Consider the following 18,221-nt stretch of genomic DNA (forward strand, 5'->3'; position numbering starts at 1 on the left):
AAGGAAGAAAGGAAGGAGGGAGGGAGGGAGGGAGGGAAGGAAGGAAGGAAGGAAGGAAAAGAAAGAAAGAAAGAAAGAGTCCAGAAAGAAACTAATATTTTATTTCTGTCCCCTACTCTACTCTGCAGATTGAACGGTTTTTCAGGAAGATATATCAATTTCTATTTCCTTTCCATGAAGATAATGAAAAAGATCTTCCCAGCAGTGAAAAGCCCATTGAGGAAGATGCACAACTGATGCAAATGGAGGATATGTTCAGCCAGTTGACTGTGAATGTGAATTCTCTCTTTAACAGGAGTTTTAACGTCTTCAAACAGATGCAGCAAGAATTTGACCAGACTTTTCAATCACATTTCATATCAGATATAGAGCTAACTGAGCCTTACTTTTTTCCAGCTTTCTCTAAACAGACAATGACAAAAGCAGATCTTGAGCAACCTTGGGACATTCCCAACTTCTTCCAGCTGTTTTGTAATTTCAGTCTTTCTATTTATGAAAGTGTCAGTGAAACAATTACGGAGACACTGAAGGCAATAGATTTACCAAAACAAGACAATGGTAAGTATTAAAAGATTACTTTTACTTAGATGTCTACACTAAAGTCAAGTTTTGTTTAGCTTCAGAAACGATAGACATTTCTGAGTCACATTGTATAACATTTCTTGAAGTGACAATTTATGGAAAAAGTTTCAGAGCCTCTTACAAGAAGCTTTGAAGTCTGCTACACACCATCCCTCTTCCATCATTATCGAGAACTGAACTCTTTGTAGAGCAAATTTTCAAAGCAGAACAAAAAAATGCTAATAGGTTGAGACCTCTCTTTAAAAAAAAAAAGTTGATTTATTACTTATTTATTTTTATTTATTTCTTTCTTTTAAGACATAGTCTCACTCTGCCGACCAGGCTGGAGTGCAGTAGGGTGATCATGGCTCACTGCAACCTCCGCATCCTGGGTTCAAGCGATTCTCCTGCCTCAGCCTCCTGAGTAGCTGGAACTACAGGTTTGAACTCCTGACCTCAGGTGATCTGCCCGCCTTGCCTGCCTTTCCCTCCCAAAGTGCTGGGATTGCAGGTGTGAACCACCATGCCTGGCCATTTCCCTCATTTATGAAAGCTCATGTGGATGCTCAGCTCTATTCTGCTAAAGCATCAGGGAGTTTTAAAAAAATTGATCTGAAATCCTCAACTCCCAATTTGAGAAGAAGTTCACTCTCACATATAACCAGAGCAATTTAGTCCCCTCCTCTGAATCACTACAATCATTACTTAAATCATAAAGTCCAAGCATAAAACCACAGAAAATGCTCATAAACCCCAAACTACAGAATTATTAGATAACAATTGCCTTCCAACAATACTAATCAGGTCTCATGGCACTCCATGTTGGAGACACAATGCTGCTTTATGTTTTAAGCCAGGAGGTATCTTCTGTGGGCTTCTATGGAGGAAATTAGATACCGTGTTTGAGAAATGAGAATTGCCACAAGGGTCAAGTGTAGGATCTGCATCTCCTTTGTTATTGTATTGACCACTAAGCCAAGTTGAAGGCTGCTCCCCTCTGAGATGAAAACTAAAGTGGGCTCCATCTGACTATTTTTCTTTTTTATTTTTCTTTTATTATGGGGAGGGAAGGATGAAATCTTGCTCTATTGCCCAGGCTGGTGTTCACTGGCATGGTCTTGGCTCACTGCAACCTCCGCCTCATGGGTTCAATCAATTCTCCTGCCTCAATCTCCCAAGTAGCTGGGATTACAGGTGCCTGCCACCACACCTGGCTAATTTTTGTATTTTTAGTAGAGATGGCATTTCACCATGTTGGCCAGGCTGGTCTCAAACTCCTGACCTCAGGTGATCTGCTCACCTCAGCCTCCCAAAGTGCTGGGATTCCAGGTGTGAGCCATCGTGCCCAGCCTCAAATGCCTTTAAATAGAGAGGGTATTCTGGATTATCCAGCTGGATTCAATGTAATCACAGGATCCTTAAAAGTAGAAGAAAGAGGCAGAGCCGGCCGGGCGCGGTGGCTCACGCCTGTAATCCCAGCACTTTGGGAGGCCGAGACGGGTGGATCACGAGGTCAAGAGATCGAGACCATCCTGGTCAACATGGTGAAACCCCGTCTCTACTAAAAAAATACAAAAAATCAGCTGGGCATGGTGGCGCATGCCTGTAATCCCAGCTACTCAGGAGGCTGAGGCAGGAGAATTGCCTGAACCCAGGAGGCGGAGGTTGCGGTGAGCCGAGATCGCGCTATTGCACTCCAGCCTGGGCAAAACAAGAGCGAAACTCCGTCTCAAAAAAAAAAAAAAAAAGAGGCAGAAAAGAATGTATAGCAATGGCTGCAAGAGAGGAATCTGGCCCCACTTTGATGACCTTGAAGACAGAGCAAGGCAGGCTTGAGCCGAGGAATGTAAGTGGCCTCGAGGAACTGGAAATGGTAGAGAAATGAATTCTCCTCTAGAGCCTCCACAAAAAACTAGCCCTGCTGACATCTTGATTTTAGCCCAGTAAGACCCACTTCAGACTTCTGACCTAAAAGACCATCCAATAATGAGTTTGTGCTGTTTCAAGCCACTGAATCTGTGGTGGTCTGTAACAGAGCTAATAATAATAGTAACTGACAAACATTTACCAAGCGAGTTCTGTGTGGCAACCTTCATGGATGGGCCTTATTGGTCATGATTGTTTAAGGGGCCAAAATTAGAAAAATAGCTAAAACTGAATTCTGAACACCATTCAAAGGACAGCAGAAATTTGAAAATCAGAAATATCTTGATAATTAATGTTATTTTTTTTAAGTATAGTTTCATTTTGGTCTCATATTTCTTTCCTACCTTGGTCTTTCTAGACCTCAGCTCCTGAATCTGTTGAAAGAGAATAAAGTAGCTCTTGGAATTGTCTTGACTTGTCTTATGAATCTCTGCAAAGAACAGTTGAGATCATGTTCTACTGTAGCTTGACCAGTGCTGGGGGCCAGGAGATCTGGTTCTAATCCTGCCTTAGAGAGTATCAGTTGACATTAATTTTCCCATGGAGGAAACAAACAGGCAGATGGGAAAGTAGATGATTTAGCAACAATCGGAAGTAGCTTCCTGGAAAGGTTCCGAGGTTCTGTCAAGGCTTGACTAAGTAAGGTGATGAATTATGCTGTGGGTGCAGGATTGAAAATTAGTGTCACATGGGCCTGGAATTTGTCATTCTTTGTGTATGTTGCAGGTATTAATATAGATAAAATGATGATTATGACACAGCCCCTGACTTCCAGAAGCTCAGTCCAGGGAAAGGAAAACAGATTAGTGGAGAATTACATCACCATATCGTGGGTGAAATGGCAGAAGGTACAGAAGAATGACAAGATTAAAATGGCAAGACCAAATCCCTTCCCTCAAGAGGTTTAGTGTATAACGGAAAAGATAAGAAAGCAAACACTGCATAAAGCAGGAATAAATTCACAGTGGAACTCCAAACAGGGGGTTATGCGGGGCAAAGAAGAAGGTCCCGGAACGCAGCTGGGAGAAATTGACTTTCTAGTCACCAAAGGGAATGGGTGACTGGCACACCATTCTGTCAAACGATGTTTCACTGTTTTTAAACTAGGGACTTTGCAATCTATCTCAAAATAAAATGTTTCATTTTTAAATGCTGAGGATTTAATCTAACAGAAAATCATCAGGTTGTAAATTAGCAATACGTGTTTCCTAATGTGAACACTCTATTGTGAACTGCCAATTTTCTGTTGGATAGACTTCTCTTTTACATCAACATTTTTATATAGATTAATTCTCCTAGGGGAAAAACTTCTCAAAACTTGATCTGCTTTAAGTATTTTCCTAAATCTTTGACCCACTGTTCATAACAGTATACACATCTGCATACTCACACACTCACACACATACGTGTATATTTGAGAAATGAAAAAAGAATAGTAATAAAATAGATACCTAACATCCACTTTAAGAAACAGACATTTCTAATATCTTTGAAACTTCTTCCCAGTTGTAGCTTAAAAATTTTAAATAATTATTAGAGGGTTTTTTTAATAGAGAAAAATCCAAAGAAAAAAATGGTTCACAATCACCTATTTACTTAATCCTATTGATATCAGAAATACTAATGATACAAATAAGACACACTATCTTTAAAATAATTTAAATATGTAAAAGAACAAAATAAATGAAAGCTGCCCTCTCCTACCTTATCAAGTCCTGCTCCTAAAAGATAGTAATTCCTAATTCTTCATGATTCCCCCTAGAAAATAAAATTACATGTATTAATATATGTATGTAAATAATAATAATAAATTTCTAGTAATGAGATTCTTGGATTCAAGAGTATGTGCAATTTTTAATACATGTCCAGTTGTCCTAGGAAATGATTGCACCAACATGCATTCCAGTGTCTAAATATAGAAAAAAGGATTGGGCACAATGGCTCATGACTGTAACCTCAGCATTTTGAGAGGCTGAGGCAGGTAGGTCATTTGAGGTAAGGAGTTCAAGACCAGCCTGGCCAACATGGTGCAACCTAATCTCTACTAAAAGTACAAAAATTAGCTGGGCGTGGTGGTGCGTGCCTGTAATCCCAGCTACTCGGGAGGCTGAGGCAGGAGAATCACTTGGACCCTGGAGGCAGAGGTTGCAGTGAGCCAAGATGGCGCCACTGCACTCCAGACTGGGCAACAGAGCAAGACTCCACCTGAAAAATAAACAAAGAAAGAAAGAAAGAAAGAAATTAGATTTGAAAGCACTGGTAAGAAAAATCAGTGACATTGTCTCCAGTTCTTTAAAGTGCAAACTCTTACAACACTAACGTGTAAATGTTGTGTTCCCTGTAGCCCCTGACAACGGAGGCCTGATTTCAAAGATGGTACCTGGGCAGGACAGAGGACTGTGTGGGGAACTTGGCCAGAATTTGTCCGGATGTTTCAAATTTCATGAAAAATGCCAAAAATGTCAGGCTCACCTGTCTGAAGGTAAATAATTTCTATTTTTTAAAGGGTCTCTTTAGTATTCCAGACAGAGGACAAAACCTCACTCTCACAAGCATTGTGGATTCATTTGCTGTCCTCTAAGCAATCCAAGCACTTTTTTGCAGGCTCATTTCCATCCGGGAGTGCTCAATGTCATTCTTTCACTTTCTTTAATTCCCTAATTGTTCTTGTGATTTTTTTTTTTTTTTTTTTTTTTTTTTTTTTTTAGACAGAGTTTCGCTCTTATTACCCAGGCTGGAGTGCAATGGCGCGATCTCGGCTCACCGCAACCTCCGCCTCCTGGGTTCAGGCAATTCTCCTGCCTCAGCCTCCTGAGTAGCTGGGATTACAGGCACGTGCCACCATGCCCAGCTGTTTTGTATTTTTAGTAGAGACGGGGTTTCACCATGTTGACCAGGATGGTCTCAATCTCTTGACCTCGTGATCCACCCGCCTCGGCCTCCCAAAGTGCTGGGATTACAGGCTTAAGCCACCGCACCCGGCTGAGATTTTTTTTTTTTTTTTTTAATGATTAAAGACCAAACACTAATGTGTGCAAAAGAAAAACATTGAGCAAATTAGGGCAACTCCCTTCTTCTTACAGCAAAGAAAAAGAACCCTCCCATCCCCACCCCTCAGCCCCCACCCCTCCCACTTCCCCACCCCTCCCACTCCTCCCACCAGGAAAGAAACCTTCTCATTCTGTAAACCAATGTTTAGACAAGTGAAATGTTTTTTGAAAGTGGCATTGGTTCTTTCCCATTGGTGGGTTAATTAACTAATTAGCATTTAAATAGGGAAAGTGACTTCTCCCAAGCCCCAGGAAGCCTTTTCCCTCCCAGGGTAGCCTTTCCAGTTCCTTCCCTAGGAAGGAACTAATTCTCCCTTTCCTCTATCCCTCCCCTCATTCCCTTTTCCTTCTGACTAAAGTCACTCCTCCCGCCCCACCAGGGCCAGATTACAAATTTTCTTATATAAAACAAGAGTTTTTGATTCCTGTGCCTCTACATTTTATCTCACTAAAGCCCTAGGGAAGGAAGTTTTTGAAGTGTGGCTAATGGCATAGAGTAGGAAATTGGAAGATACAGGAAGGACAGAAATCAACACGTCGGTAAATTCTACCTCACTAGCTTGAGATTTTGGGCAACTCATTTATGCTGTCTAGGCCTCAGTTGAATAATTTGTAAATAAAGGAGCCAAGATAACCTTTGGGTTCTAATAAAATTCTTTCCATGGCCGGGCGCGGTGGCTCAAGCCTGTAATCCCAGCACTTTGGGAGGCCGAGGCGGGTGGATCACGAGGTCAAGAGATCAAGACCATCCTGGTCAACATGGTGAAACCCCGTCTCTACTAAAACTACAAAAAATTAGCTGGGCATGGTGGCACGTGCCTGTAGTCCCAGCTACTCAGGAGGCTGAGGCAGGAGAATTGCCTGAACCCGGGAGGCGGAGGTTGTGGTGAGCCGAGATCGCGCCATTGCACTCCAGCCTGGGCAACAAGAGCGAAACTCCGTCTCAAAAAAAAAAAAAAAAAAAAAAATTCTTTCCATAAAGCAGTGGTCCCAAACTTTTAGCACCAGACTAGTTTCGTGGAAGACAATTTTTCCGAAGCTGGTGGGGCAGGAGCCATGGTTTGTGGAGGATCATCAGGCATTAGATTCTCCTAAGGAGCGCTCAGCCTAGATCCCTCGCATGCACAGTTCACAATCGGCTTAGTGCTCCGGTGAGAATCTATTGCCTGATCTGGCAGGAGGCGGGGCTCAGGCAGTAAAGCTTGCTCGCCGGCCGCTCACCTCCTGCTGTTCGGCCCAGTTCCTAACCCGCCACAAGCTGGTCCCGGTCCATGGCCCAGGGGTTGGGGACTCCAGCTATAAAGGAAGTTCAGAAAAAATTAGGTTATAGTTCGTTTGCTACCAAGTAATAGCTCTTGTGCCCTTAACTTCCCGCAGTGAGGATCACTGTAATAATTTATATCAGCAGAAAGAACAAAAAGTATAGTCAGTGGAAACTCCTGTCCCTCCCTTTGTGTTCTCTCCTCAATCTAACATGAGCAACTTGCAACAAATTTCACTGTTCAGAGAAAAGGGAGAATAGAATCGTTACAATCTTTATATATATATTTTATGTGCGGAATGTGCAGGTGTGTTACATAGGTATACACGTGCCATGGTGTTTTTGTTTGTTTCTCGGTTTTTTTTTGACATGGAGTCTCGCTCTGTCGCCCAGGCTGGAGTGCAGTGGCGTGATCTCTACTCACTGCAACCTCCGCCTCCTGAGTTCAAGTAATTCTCCTGCCTCAACCTGAGTAGCTGGGATTCTCTGGAATAGCTGAGATTACAGGCATGCACCATCCCGCGGGAGCAACAAATTGTTACAATCTTAAACAGTATAATATCTTAAACATATTGGCTTTTAATGTAACATTAGACACACCACAATACTAATAAAGGTTACCTTTGAGTTTTAAGCTTAAAGATGATGTTTTAAAATACTTCTTTCTGTATTTTCTAAACTTTTAACCATAAACATAAGATATTCCTTGACTTAGGATAGGGTTATGTCACAATCAACCCATCATAAATTCGAAAATTCATAAGTTGAACCATTGTGTAAGTTGGGGACCATATGTACAGGTACGCATATGTGATATTAAAAATTATTAGATGCCCTTAAAACTTATTTGACTTTTTAACATATTGCTTTTATTTAATCACCTTGCTCAAGAAGCCTGTGCATTACATATTAATATTCTCTGTTATGAAACAGGTCTTCCCATTGTGCAAATTAATGCATTGTAGAGGTTCTAAACATCTACATGCTTTACAACTCGAAAGGAGTAAGTTTCCCTTTCGAATTTTTTATTCAATTAAACAAAAAAAACCATGAATTTAATAGTCTATTAAATTAGATCATTATTTGAGTGATTATTAAACCTTTTTAGAGTCAACAACACTCCCTTTCTCTTTTTTTTTTTTTTTTTTTTTTTTTTTTGTTGGGGGACAGAGTTTCGCTCTTGTTACCCAGGCTGGAGTGCAATGGCTTACCGCAACCTCCGCCTCCTGGGTTCAGGCAATTCTCCTGCCTCAGCTTCCTGAGTAGCTGGGATTACAGGCACGCGCCACCATGCCCAGCTAATGTTTTGTATTTTTTAGTAGAGACGGGGTTTCACCATGTTGACCAGGATGGTCTCGATCTCTTGACCTCGTGATCCACCCGCCTCGGCCTCCCAAAGTGCTGGGATTACAGGCTTGAGCCACCGTGCCCGGCCTCCCTTTCTCTTTTATTTTATTTTATTATTATTTTTTTTTTTGAGTAGGAGTCTCGCTCTGTCACCCAGGCTGGACTGCAATGGTGTGATCTCGGCTCACTTCAACCTCCATTTCCCAGGTTCAAGTGATTCTCCTGCCTCAGCCTCCCAAGTAGCTGGGATTGCAGGCACCTGCCACCATGCCCAGCTAATTTGTTGTATTTTTAGTAGAGATGGGGTTTAACCATTTTGGTCAGGCTAGTGGCGAACTCCTGACCTCAAGTGATCTACCTGCCTCGGCCTCCCAAAGTGTTGGGATTACAGGCATGAGCCACCATGCCCAGCCCCTTTCTCCTTTTTAAATGTCACCAGCCTGGGTTCTTATTTCCACTGAATTTTTAGGTTAGTTGGGCTAGTGAGGGAGTCAGTTTACGTGGGCCACAGAACAAGAACAAGGATTGTTCCTTCTCACCCTCTTCTATTTCATTCTCTCTTAGCCTCTCCCCACCTCAATAGTTGGTCTTTTCTCCCCCTTCTTTTGAAAGCAGGGTAATACAAATGGACCTATCTACTTCTCCACATCCCTCTTGGGCCAAATTTTCTGCAATGGACACATCTACTCCACCTTAGAATGTATATTAGAAAATTTTGACATCTAGAATCTCTTATGACAGTAAAGGATTTGGAAAGCATTGCTCCAAGTAGCTTTGATTATAAACTGGACCTTTTTGCTGAGTTACCTAGAGCAGTTGAGAGTGCCCTCTCTGCTGGCCAGGTGCAGTGGCTCCCGCCTGTAATCCCAGCACTTTGGAAGGCCAAGACAGGTAAATCGCCTGAGGTCAGGAGTTCGAGACTAGCTTGGCCAACATGGCGAAACCCCGTTCTACTAAAAATACTAAAATTAGCTAAGCGTGATGGCATGAACCTGTAATCCCAGCTACTCAGGAGGCTGAGGCAAAAGAATTGCTTGCACCTGGGAGGCGGAGGTTGAAATGAGCCAAGATCAATCCACTGCATTCCAGCCTCGGCCACAGAGCTAGACTCTTTTTCAAAAATAATAATAATAAATACATAAATAAAATTTAAAAAATTAAAAATTAAAAAAGAGTGACCTCTATCCTGAATTGCTGACTCGAGGACTCTCTCAGCCTGTTTCATCATTTGGAAGGTGGGAATAATATATCTGCTTCATACACATCTTTTGAAGATTAAATAAAACGTTTGAAGTATCAATGATTCTCATTCAAGTATTCATATTTTAAGTCACAGTTACAAGGTTATATACAGAAACAGAGGTTTTATAACAGAAAAATATACACTTGATATACTGAGCTGTTACAAAATAGTTTCTCGCAAGCATCCCATATATGTATCATTAACATCTATTTCCATCTAGCTAAAAGATTTGATTAATAATCCCTGAATGTCACAAGATAATACAGAGTAAATCAGGTAACATATTAAAATGCACCTGATAATCAATATATACCAGATAGTGGATACAGTATACATCAGATAATACAGTACAAATGCAATGAAAGTTTAGTGTTGCAAAAGTAAAATGTCCTAATGTGCTCCCATGCTGCTTAAAACTATTGTTATAAAATGCATGTTATTATAAATATATAAAGAATGATGTAATAGGCTGAGCATGGTGGCTCACTCCTGTGCTTCCAGGTCTTTGGGAGGCCAGGGTAGGAGAATCACTTGAGGTTAAGAGTTTGAGACCAGCCTGGCCAACATGGTGAAACCCCGTCTCTACTAAAAATATAAAAATTGGCCAGATGTGATGGTGCACAACTGTAATCCCAGCTACTCTGGAGGCTGAGGCAGGAGAATTGATTGAACCCAGAAGGCAGAGGTTGCAGTTAGTCGAGATCAAGCCTCTGCACTCCAGCCTAAGTGACAGAGCAAGACTCTGTCTTTATTTAAAAAAAAAAAAAAAAAGGTGCCTACCACCTAGAGTGAGAAACAGAACATTACCAAAATAGACAAAGCCCCACTGTGTCTCCCTCCACATCACATTCACTTCATCTCCTCAAAAGGAAACTGCTATTTTGAATTTGGTATTAATTATTTCTTCGCATTTCTTCTTACTCATATCATGTGCTTATATATATAATATATATAAACATGAATACATCATACATAGCAATGTTTAACATTTTAATTTTTGTATTGTCAATGTAGAATTTTTAAACTTAAAAATAAGCTTCATACAAACATGAATGGGCACATGACTGGCTGGGTGTGGTGGCTCATGCCAGTAATCCCAGCACTTTGGGAGACCAAGGCAGGCGATCACTTAAGGCCAGGAGTTCGAGACCAGCCTGGTCAACATGGTGAAACCCTGTCTCTATTAAAAATACAAAAATTAGCCAGGCATCGTGGTGCGCACCTGTAGTCCCAGCTACTCAAGAGGCTAAGGCGCAAGAATCACTTGATCCCAGGAAGCAGAGGTTGCAGTGAGCCAAAATTGTGCCACTGCACTCCAGCCTGGGCAACAGAGTGAGACTCTGTCTCAAAAATAAATAAATAAATAAGAAAGAAAAGAAATGGGCATACGTCACATGTTAATTTGACTATTTAACTTATTAATGAAGGAAACAGCAGGGTGTTAGAGCTGGATCAAAGGAGTATAATTGAGACTGGAATGCTTACAGTCGAGGAGAGACAGATTATGAAATTAGATATAAATTAGTTAATATTCTAAAGGGTTACAACTCGATCAAGACAGTTAAAAAGAGAAAGAATTAAAAAATTTTTTAAAATTCTAAAGGGCAACTAAACTGTAAATGTTGCCATTATCTTTTCTATCAGACCAAGATAATTTACATCTCTACTGGACAAACATTTGCCACTTTTCAATCCATAATTTACAGTTAATTTCATGGAGTCTGGCCCTAAACAACAGTAAATAGTAAAGCCAACAAAGGATCACTTCCCTTGATCATGAAATGATCTTTGGGTGGGCCTCTTAGGCAATAATTTAGTATGACATTGAAAGGACATGCAAGCCTGGGCAGCATAGTGAGACCCCGCCTTTACAAAAAAATGTAAAATTAGCTGGGCATGGGGGTGTGAGCCTATAGTCCCAGCTACTCAGGAGGCTAAGGTGGGAATAGCACTTGAGCCCAGGAGTTCGAGGCTGTAGTGAGCTATGATCATACCACTGCACTCCAGCTGGGGTAACCGAGAACCTGTTTCCAAAAAAAAAAAAAAAGAAAGAAAGAAAAAGAAATGAAAGGAAAAGTAGCCATTCTTTTGCCTTATTTCCAAGTTCTGGATAATTTTTCTTTTTTTTTTTTTTTCAAGGCAAAATTTCACTCTGTCACCTAGGCTGGAGTGCAGTGGTACGATCTCAACTCACTGCAACCTCAGCCTCCCGGGTTCAAGCAATTCTCCTGCCTCAGACTTTCAAGTAGCTGGGATTACAGGCATGCACCACCATGCCCTGCTGATTTTGTATTTTTAGTAGTGACGAAGTTTCACCAGGCTCGTCTCCAACTTCTGACCTCAGGTGATCCGCCCACCTCAGTCTCCCAAAGTGCTGGGACTACAGGCGTTAAGCCACCACTCCTGGCCAATTTTTCTTTCTTAACAATATAAATATTATCTCTTATGTATTCTTTTGCAATATGACTTTTTACTCAGTGTAATGAGTGAAAATTCTGCTCTCGTTCATTAATTCACTATTGTATGTTGGTCTATGTAGGCATCATCACAACTTGTTAATTCATTTCCTAGATGAAGTACATTTGCTTTCAAGGTTTTGCTATTATAAACAAATCTCATACCTTTTGTCAAACAATAATTTTGTCTCTTCAATCAGCATTTGATTTACTTTGTTCCTTTGTTCTAATACTAAGCACACAGCTATAATTATAATTTCATAATGGTTAAATATAAAATGTTTTCCAAAACATCACAAATATTTTTTTAAGTACACATTTTTGATCTTAAAATTTTTTTTTGAGACGGAATCTCAAAAAAAGTTCCTCTCTGTCGCCAAGCTAGAGTGTGGAGTGCAGTAGCACAATCTCGGCTCACTTCAACCTCTGCCTCCCGGGTTCAAGCAATTCCCCTGCCTCAGCTTCCTAAGTAGCTGGGACTACAGGTGCATGCCACCATGCCCATCTAATTTTTGTATTTTTAGTAGAGACGGGGTTTCGCCATGTTGGCCAGTATGGTCTCAATCTCTTGTTTGGTCTTAATTTTAAGCAGCTTTACTATATATGGTTCTTTTCCTTTTTTTCCCATACTAATTACTGGTACTGGACATATATATCCAAAATCAAATAGTAGTGTTCTTTTAAGGTATAACTGGGATGTGATGTAGAAGGGGCATAGTAGGGACTTCACTTGTTTTGGCAAATTTTTTCTTAATATAGATGGTAGGCATGTGGAATTTATAACAAAAAGTTCTGTCTCCAGCTTAGTTTCTGTTACGTAAAACCATATAATTAAGTTAAACTGGATCTGGTTTGACACAATGTAGGTGACATTAATAATCACTCCAGAACAACAGGCATAAACTAGCAACTCCCACAGGCAAAAGGGGAAAATAGAGAGTGTAGGACTGGGACGTAAGCCCATGTCACCCACTTCCAAGTTTCATGGACCTTTTCCTTCTCTGCTTTACTTTCTTCTTTGCTAGACTGTCCTCACATACCTGCTCTGCACATGGAATTAGACGAGGCCATCAGGCTGGTCAACATATCCAATCAGCAGTACGGCCAGATTCTCCAGGTGACCCGGAAGCACTTGGAGGACACTGCCTATCTGGTGGAGAAGATGAGAGGGCAATTTGGCTGGGTGTCTGAACTGGCAGACCAGACTCCAGAAACGGGGATCATCTTTAATTCAATACAGGTAAAGGTGAGACCCAAGAGCAGATATGGAGATGTCATGTGCACCCCTTGATTTCACTGTTAATTTACTTATTTGTATCTGAATTTGAAAACAAGCTCTAGAGGGTATTCATATTTCCATTGTGACTGCATACAGGCTGACTTGATTTAACGTAGTTCATGGTCTTTAGGAAACAAGAAACTCTGTAAAGAAAATCAATTTAAAATACAAAATACTTTCTAATCCAGAAATGGCTAATTCTGCTTAGAGTTATAGGGCTATAACTAATAGAGGTAACCTTGAAGAAATCTGGCCAATGCAGTTTTTAAGAGAGAAGACTTACAAATAAAGCAGTTTGAGTTCAAAATTTGACTCTGAAAATTTTGACTTAGCTAAGTAAGCTTGGGAAAGCGCCTGAACCATTCTGTGTCTCAGTTGTCACCTGTAAAGTGGGATTAATAATAGCTATCTTAACATGTACACCTACAAAGTGACTAGTATGACTTCTTACACAAAACAAGAGCTTTATAAATTATAGCTCTTATTAGTTGCTGACACAATAAAGCCACTGAGTTATCTTGAGAATTAATCATTTATGTGTTACTCTTCATATAAAAACATATTACCAGCTGGGCACAGTGGCTCATGCCTGTAATCCCAGCATTTTGGGAGGCCGAGGTGTGTGGATCACTTCAGGTCAGGAGTGCAAGACCAGCCTGGCCAACATGGTGAAACCCCGTCTCTACCAAAAATATAAAAAAATTAGCCAGGTGTGGTGATGCACGCCTGTAATCCTAGCCACTCAGGAGGCTGAGGTACGAGAATCGCTTGAACCTGGGAGGCAGAGGTTGTAGTGAGCTGAGATCATGCTACTGCACTACAGCCTGGGTGACAGCGTGAAACTCCGTCCCAGAAAAAAAAAAAGAAAACAAAACCATATTGCCATCTTAAATTGCACCGATGCCATGACTCCCAGATTCAGTCACTAACTTTCTGCATAACGTGAAAGTGACTGACTTTTCTTCCTAAGGCATCCCCACTCCAACACACACACATTACGTTAATCTACAAATGCACCAGGCTAGTGATTCCTGACGAGGCTGGTATTGAGGAGTTCTCCAAAAGACCTGGATGCAAAAATCACTAGGCAGAGCAATTGAAGATGCAATATTCTGTGTAGTATGTTATGCTGGTGCTCTATGCAGATCCCTGGGGATCCCTTTTACCAGCTCCCACTGGTGCTGCTGCTGCTGCTAACTGCTTATCCTTGAAACTTTCTCCAAAGGATTGCCCTTGGTGCACTTACACTCCAGAGCTTCCTGCATGATCAGGCTGAGGCTAAGGTCATCTGAAGCCATATCCTTGCTTAGCTTCTTTTGCTTCTCTAGTTTGCCTTCTTCATCCCCTTAAAAGTTGCACCTGAGAGCACTCCTTTATAAGCCACTTCCGTCAGAATTTCAGGCACTGCTTCCAGAAAATTTGACTTACGGCATTCTATAATCCAGCATTTCTCTCTTTTTTCAAACAACAAAGCTGTGGATCATGTACGATTTGAGAAATAAGTTTAGAAAGTCACAGCAAGCTCATTAGAAAACCAAATCTAAAAACCGTACAAAAAATAGAATAAGACAAAGTAGAAAATATTAGCATGCATTGCATTTCATAAGTCATATGCACATCATGGAACTTTCACTTCCATTTTGTATGTGTATATGTGTGTAAACACATAAACATGTAGACATACGTGTGTGTTTTGAGTCATGATATCATATGTGTTCGTTACGACAGACCACAGTCAAAGAGTTTTGAAAGCCACTGTTCTAATCCCTGCCAGCTCTCTGATTCTACAACTCCATCAGATCATACTATAGGAAGGTAAAGTAATTCAACATATTTGATCATCCTCACATATGTAGACTTTTAGTTTAATGATGAAAAAGTCTTGTCTTGAAGAATAAAGCTTGAAGAAAAATGTTAGCAGTGCTTTTAACTTTTAGAAAGCTACAGCCAATATTTAATTTTTACCATTGTCAGTACTGCCTATTCTATGCTTCAATTTACTTCCATTCTAGTGTCTCTGAGTAACACTAACAGATTTATCTAAAATTCTTCATGCTGATAACAAAGGTACTTCTATATGAAAACCTCCACATGAAAACCAAAAATCGTTTTCAATTATAAATTTTTATAACAATTATTACCACTAAAGCACATATTAGGTGTCAGGCAATGTTCTAAGAACTTTTCCCATATATCAGATCATTTAATACCCCCATTAACTATATACGGGAAGTAGTATTCCTTCCCCAGTTTTTCAAATGAGGCACAAAGGAGGTTAAGCAACTTGTCTGAGCTCACACAGCTAGTAAATGGTAGAATTATAATTCAAACTCAAGCAGTGTTTCTCTAGAATGAGTAAACATAACCACTTTGCTAAACCGCCTGTGAAGTTACTTTTCTCAAAACAGCTCTTATTTCACCATGTCAAGTACAAACTCATAAAATAGCAAGTGCTGAAGAGAAGCTTTATCAAAGAAATATACAAATTCCAGCAAGTGAAAACGGTATGGCCCTGGTTGTATAATAGTTACATGAGCGTTTGCTTTAGAATTATTTACACCAAACATAAATATTTAATGCAGTTTTTATGTATGTTATACTTGCTGAAAGAGAAGGGAAAGATTTTAAAATCATTCTCTTAAGGTTACATCAAGTTGCATCAGTTCAGTTCCATTTGAATGATTCAAATCAAAGTCTATGCACTTGAGAGTTCATTCAGAGAGTAGCATAATTTTTTTTTAAATGAATGAGAGGTTCTTATGTTGCCCAGGCTCACCTCAAATGCATAGCCTCACCTCCTCAAGCGCCGGGACAACTGGCCTGAGCTACTGTGGCTCCTGAGAGTAACATACGTGTTATTCATTAAGAGTAACATAAATTTTGCATTGACTCTTGCCAAAATCACACATACAACCATAAACTATAAATTTCTGGGAAAACTCAGTACAAAACTTGGTGCGATGCAGTGAAGTTTGTGGCACAGACAGTAATACTCAACAAACATCCCACCTCCTCGCTCAAATTTTCCAGCTCCACTTGTGGTTAAATGTTGCCATGTGGCAGGTTCTGGCCAATGAAGCATGAGTAAAACTGAAAAGCGTTCTTTGTAGACTGAGACAGTGAAGAGCCCATGAGCGCTCAACTATTCTCTTTTTCTGCTGAGGGCACAAAGAAAGCCATGAATTCATCTGCTACAGCTATGAGTAAATGTGCTTCTACCTACCAGGCTAGTCAGTTTTTACCAGTATGGAGCCCTTGTAACAGACACATAACACGAACAAGAAATAAATCTTTGTTGCATGAAGCCCTAGGAATGCTAGGACTAATCTGTTACCTCAGCACAACTTAGCCTATCCTGACTAATATGGTATTACATTACTATTGAACGTGTATTGGGATTTAGTCATCTTTTACTGTATAATCCTTCTTCTGCAGGTAGTTCCAAGGATTTATGAAGGAAATATTTCCAAAGAAGATGAAACAATGATGACAGACGTAAGCATTCTTCCTTCCTCTAATTTCACACTCAAGATCCCTCTTGAAGAAAGTGCTGAGAGTTCTACCTTCATTGGCTACGTGGTGGCAAAAGCTCTACAGCATTTTAAGGAACATCTTAAAACTTGGTAAGCAGAGTGCCTGTGGACAGGCATAGTTAATTCCCAAAAGGAAAGAACAAAACTTGTTTCAAAAGACCTGGAAAATATGTTTAACCTCATAAAGACACGAAAACAAACAAGACGGCATTTTCTGCCTATCAAATTTGCAAATTAAAAAAAAAACCCACTAAATCTTGATAGGAATATGATAAAATGGGAATTCTCATATGTCATGTATTGGTAGGAAGATACATTGTTTTTTTTTTCTTTTTGAAAGCTATTTGATTATGCATATGAAGAGCCATACATTTTTTTAATATAATAATTCCACTTCTGAAATCAATCCTAAGGAATAAATCTAAACTTGATGAAAAGTTCTCCCTCCAAGATCTACATTTGCAAAATTATTTAAAATATTCCAATGTTAAATGTAATCTTAATATCTAAAAACAAGTGTGGTTAAGTAAATTATGACTAAATACACTCAATGTGTTTTATGAAACATTAAAAATATTTTAAAAATTTAAATAAGGACTTGCTTACTTTAACAAGACCTTTATTATTAAGCTAGTATTGGAGGTAATATTGTTATCATCATTTTACAGAAGAAGATCCTGAGGCTCATTGTCCAAGTTCCATTGAACAGCTTGGGTCAGGGGTGGGAGAGCAGAATGTGGAGCCAGTTCTCTCTCTGATTTGATCATCACACTGTACTGCTTCCTGTTAAGCTATTTGCTCAAAAAATGCAAAATATAAAAATCTGGGTAATACGATCAACCTTAAAGAATAATTACATTTTAAGCCATCATTCATAAGGGACCTTGTTAGTAGGTCACCCACAATGTGCAATTAAGCTAGAGGTGACAGGATTTGCTGTGTCTCCCTTTACTTTTGAACTTTGGAGGACTTTTTTTTTTCTAGTTATATCAAATGACCAATATTTTTAGCATCTACTAAGTTTAGATATAGGAACTAGGTACTCTGAAAGAGAAAATGAGACAATTGACAAGATCTTGTCCCCAAGGAGCTTCCTATCTAATGGGGCAAGAGACAGACAGACAGACAGACAGGCACACACACACACACACACACACACACACACACACACACACCCCTGTAAAGCAAGGCAGGATTTAGAGACTGCACAAGAGCGGGCTCTGGGAGTTCAGGGGAGGGAAGAAATTTCTGAGTTGGATATATTCCCTTTTCTCTCTTCCTTTCTCGCTGTCCTTCTGTCCCCTCTCTTTTCCCCTTTTCTCTCCTTTCCTTTTCTTTCCTTTTTTATTTTCTTTCTTTTATTTATTTATTTATTTTTTGAGACAGGGTCTCGTTCTGTCCTCCACACTGTATCTTGGCTCACTGCAAACTTGGCCTTCTGGGTTCAAACAATTCTCATGCCTTAGCCTCCTGAGTTGCTGGGATTACAGGCATGCACCACTACGCCTGGCTAATTTTTGTATTTTTTAGTAGAGACAGGATTTTGCCATGTTGGTGAGGCTGGT

At 40.1% G+C, this 18,221-nt stretch overlaps 1 protein-coding gene across 4 annotated transcripts in view; it reads left to right on the forward strand.

The window, feature by feature from the left end:
• The window catches only part of CLUL1 (clusterin like 1), a 33,364-nt gene that overhangs the window by 11,330 nt on the left and 3,813 nt on the right, over positions 1-18,221 (forward strand). For 2 of the 4 annotated variants that reach the window (XM_032293250.1, XM_032293252.1), the window contains exons 5-8: positions 129-558; positions 4,832-4,969; positions 12,870-13,090; positions 16,559-16,746. In XM_032293250.1, coding sequence (XP_032149141.1) covers positions 129-558; positions 4,832-4,969; positions 12,870-13,090; positions 16,559-16,746 — 977 coding nt within the window. The remainder of the gene's footprint in view (positions 1-128; positions 559-4,831; positions 4,970-12,869; positions 13,091-16,558; positions 16,747-18,221) is intronic. The other 2 variants (XM_032293251.1, XM_032293253.1) reach the window with 1 other exon arrangement.

Source organism: Sapajus apella, unplaced genomic scaffold (assembly GCF_009761245.1).
Source record: "Sapajus apella isolate SASKATOON/1434 unplaced genomic scaffold, GSC_monkey_1.0 scaffold29, whole genome shotgun sequence".
Taxonomy (NCBI): Eukaryota; Metazoa; Chordata; class Mammalia; order Primates; family Cebidae; genus Sapajus; species Sapajus apella.